Source organism: Nicotiana attenuata, chromosome 2, assembly GCF_001879085.1.
Source record: "Nicotiana attenuata strain UT chromosome 2, NIATTr2, whole genome shotgun sequence".
In the NCBI taxonomy this organism is placed as follows: domain Eukaryota; kingdom Viridiplantae; phylum Streptophyta; class Magnoliopsida; order Solanales; family Solanaceae; genus Nicotiana; species Nicotiana attenuata.
The window spans coordinates 21,169,941-21,173,346 of NC_031990.1; the positions used below are offsets into that span (position 1 = coordinate 21,169,941).

The window sequence follows — 3,406 nt, forward strand, 5'->3', positions numbered from 1 at the left end:
AGGCCGAGGCCGTGCCAGAGGCCGAGGCAGGGGTAGAGCTTAGCCCCGAGCAGCAGTCCCAGAGGTGGAGCCTCATGTTGATTATGATGAGGAGGTTCCAGCCCCAGCAGCTCCGGTGGGCCCAGCTCAGGTCCCAGAGGGGTTTATAGCCACCCCAGTTCTTCAGGACGCTTTGGTCAGGTTGGTAGGCTTTATGAAGAGCGTCTCTCGAGCGGGTTTGCTTCCAGTAGCACCAGCCACTTCTCAGGCTGGAGGAGGGGTTCAGACTCCTGCTACACGCACTCCGGAGCAGGTAGCTCTCCAGACTCAGGTTCCAGTGGCTCAGCCAGCTGTGGCAGTTCAGCCGGGTATTGTGACTCAGACCGGCGATGGGGCGGCTATGTCCGCAGATGCTTTGTGGAGACTGGATAGGTTCACCAAGCTCTTCACCACCACATTCAGCGGTGCTTCTTCAGAGGACCCCCAGGATTTCTTATATAGCTGCCATGAGGTTCTTCGGACTATGGGTATTGTGGAGGCCAATGGGGTCGACTTCGCCGCCTTTCGACTAGCAGGATCCGCCAGGACTTGGTGGAGGGACTATTGTTTATCCAGACCAGCAGGATCGCCAACATTGACTTGGGACCAGTTTGCAGAGTTATTTTGGAGAAGTTTTTCCCAGTTACTCAGCGAGAGGCTCTTCGCAGGCAGTTCGAGCGCCTCCAGCAGGGCTCTATGACAGTCATGCAGTATGAGACCCGGTTCATTAATCTAGCTCACCATGCTATTGTTATACTCCCCACCGAGAGAGAGAGGGTGCGAAGGTTTATTGATGGGTTGATTCAGCCGATCCGTCTCCAGATGGCTATGGGAGCCGGGAGTGAGATTTCTTTTCAAGAGGCGGCCAATGCGGCCCGTAGAGTTAAGATGGCTCTTGCACGAGGAGGTGGTCATGGGTCAGATAAGAGGCCCCGTCATGCAGGTAGATTCGGTGGTACCACGTCTGGAGGTGAGGATTCTTATGGTAGAGGCCATCCTCCGAGGCCCTTTCAGTCAGCCCTATAGGTCTCACATGGTACTTCAGGTGGTCGTGGCTCTCAGCCGCAGTCTTCTGACCAGCAGCTTTTCAGTTCACCATCAGCACCTATCAGCGCACCACCACTCCGTTATTCTCAGCAGCCGAGGGCTTGTTACACGTGTGGCGACACGAGACATATTGCCAGGTATTGCCCTCGAGCTTCTGACAGCTCCCAGCGCAGGGTCCTCGTCCTATAATTCAGGCATCAGGTGATCCACAGGCCGCCCAGCCAGCTAGAGGCGGGGGTAGAGGCCATAGAGGTGGAGGCATAGATCATAGAGGTGGAGCTCGGACCGCCAGAGGTAGAGGCCAGCCAGCAGCCGATCGTCCCAAAAATATGGTTCAGGGAGGTAGGGCCCAGCCCCGGTGCTATGCTCTTCCAGCCAGGCTAGAGGCTGAGTCTTCAGATGCAGTCATTACAGGTACTATTCTGGTCTGTGATAAGGATGCTTCAGTGCTATTTGACCCTGGGTCTACGTATTCATATGTGTCGTCCTATTTTGCACCCTACCTGACTATGCCTAGTGATGCTTTGGGTATTCCTGTTTATGTATCTACACCGGTGGGGGATTCTATAGTGGTCGACCGAGTTCATCGTTCCTGTGTGGTAGTGTTTGAGGGTCTTGAGACCCGTGTTGATTTATTGCTCTTAGACATGGTGGATTTCGATGTTATATTAGGGATGGATTGGTTGTCCCCGTATCATGCTATCTTGGATTGTCACGCCAAGACCGTGACCTTGGCTTTGCCAGATTTGCCCCGTTTGGAGTGGAAAGGGACCCCTGGGCACACCACCCGCAGTGTTATTTCATATGTGAAAGCTCGACGTATGGTCGAGAAGGGGTGTTTAGCTTATCTGGCGTATGTTCGCGATTCCAGCGCAGAGGTCCCTTCTATTGATTCTGTTCCTATTGTTCGGGAGTTCCCCGAGGTTTTCCCTTCAGACCTGCCGGGTATGCCGCCCGACAAGGATATTGATTTCTGTATTGATCTGGCTCCGGGCACCCAGCCCATTTCCATTCTGTCGTATCGCATGGCCCCGCCAGAGTTGAAAGAGTTAAAGGATCAGTTGCAGGACTTGTTGGAGAAGGGTTTCATTAGACCCAGTGTTTCTCCTTGGGGTGCGCCGGTGTTATTTGTGAAGAAAAAGGATGGTTCGATGAGGATGTGCATTGATTACCGACAATTGAGCAAAGTGACGATTAAGAACAAGTATCCACTGCCGAGGATTGACGATTTGTTCGACCAGCTTCAGGGTGCAAAGGTGTTTTCAAACATAGACTTGAGATCTGGCTACCATCAGTTGAGGATTAGGGCATCCGATGTCCCTAAGACAGCATTCCGCACTCGGTACGGGCATTATGAGTTCCTGGTCATGTCATTTGGGTTGACCAATGCCCCAGCAGCATTTATGGAGTTGATGAACCGAGTGTTCAGGCCATATTTGGACATGTTCGTGATAGTCTTTATTGATGATATTTTGGTGTACTCCCGCAGCCAGGAGGAGCACGAGCAGCACCTTAGAGTGGTTCTTCAGACTCTGAGGTATAGTCAGTTATATGCCAAGTTCTCCAAGTGTGAGTCCTGGATGAGTTCAGTAGCATTTCTGGGTCACGTTGTATCAGCAGAGGGTATTCAGGTGGACCCAAAGAAGATAGAGGCAGTCAAGAACTGGCCTCGACCAGCATCAGCTACAGAGATTCCGGAGTTTCTTGGGGTTGGCAGGCTACTACCGTCGGTTTGTGGAGGGGTTTTCGTCTATCGCAGCCCCGATGACCAGGTTGACCCAGAAGGGTGCCCAGTTCAGATGGTCGGATGAGTGTGAGGCGAGCTTTCAGAAGCTCAAGACAGCTCTGACTACGGCACCGGTATTGGTTTTGCCCACAGGTTCAGGGCCTTATACAGTCTATTGTGATGCTTCCCGTATTGGGCTTGGTGCAGTATTGATGCAGGATGGCAGAGTCATAGCCTATGCTTCAAGGCAGTTGAAGATCCATGAGAAGAATTATCCGGTTCATGATCTAGAGTTGGCAGCCATTGTTCATGCTTTGAAGATTTGGAGGCATTATCTATATGGTGTGACGTGTGAGGTGTACACTGATCACAAGAGTCTTCAGTACTTGTTCAAGCAAAAGGAGTTGAATTTGAGGCAGAGGAGGTGGTTGGAGTTATTGAAAGATTATGATGTTACTATCTTGTACCACCCGGGGAAGGCCAATGTGGTGGCCGATGCATTGAGTAGGAAGTCCGCCAGCATGGGTAGTCTTGCTTATATTCCGGCCAGCCAGAGGCCGCTTGCTTTGGATGTTTAGTCTTTGGCCAATCGATTTGTGAGGTTGGATATCTCTG

The 3,406-nt window shown here is 51.9% G+C and overlaps 1 protein-coding gene across 1 annotated transcript; it reads left to right on the plus strand.

Moving 5' to 3' along the window:
- Positions 2,223–2,630, plus strand: LOC109223100 (RNA-directed DNA polymerase homolog; the record flags this gene model as incomplete). The annotated part of the gene is made up of 1 exon (XM_019387356.1): positions 2,223–2,630. A coding segment is annotated over exon 1 (408 nt), but the record flags the coding sequence as incomplete, so codon positions are not given.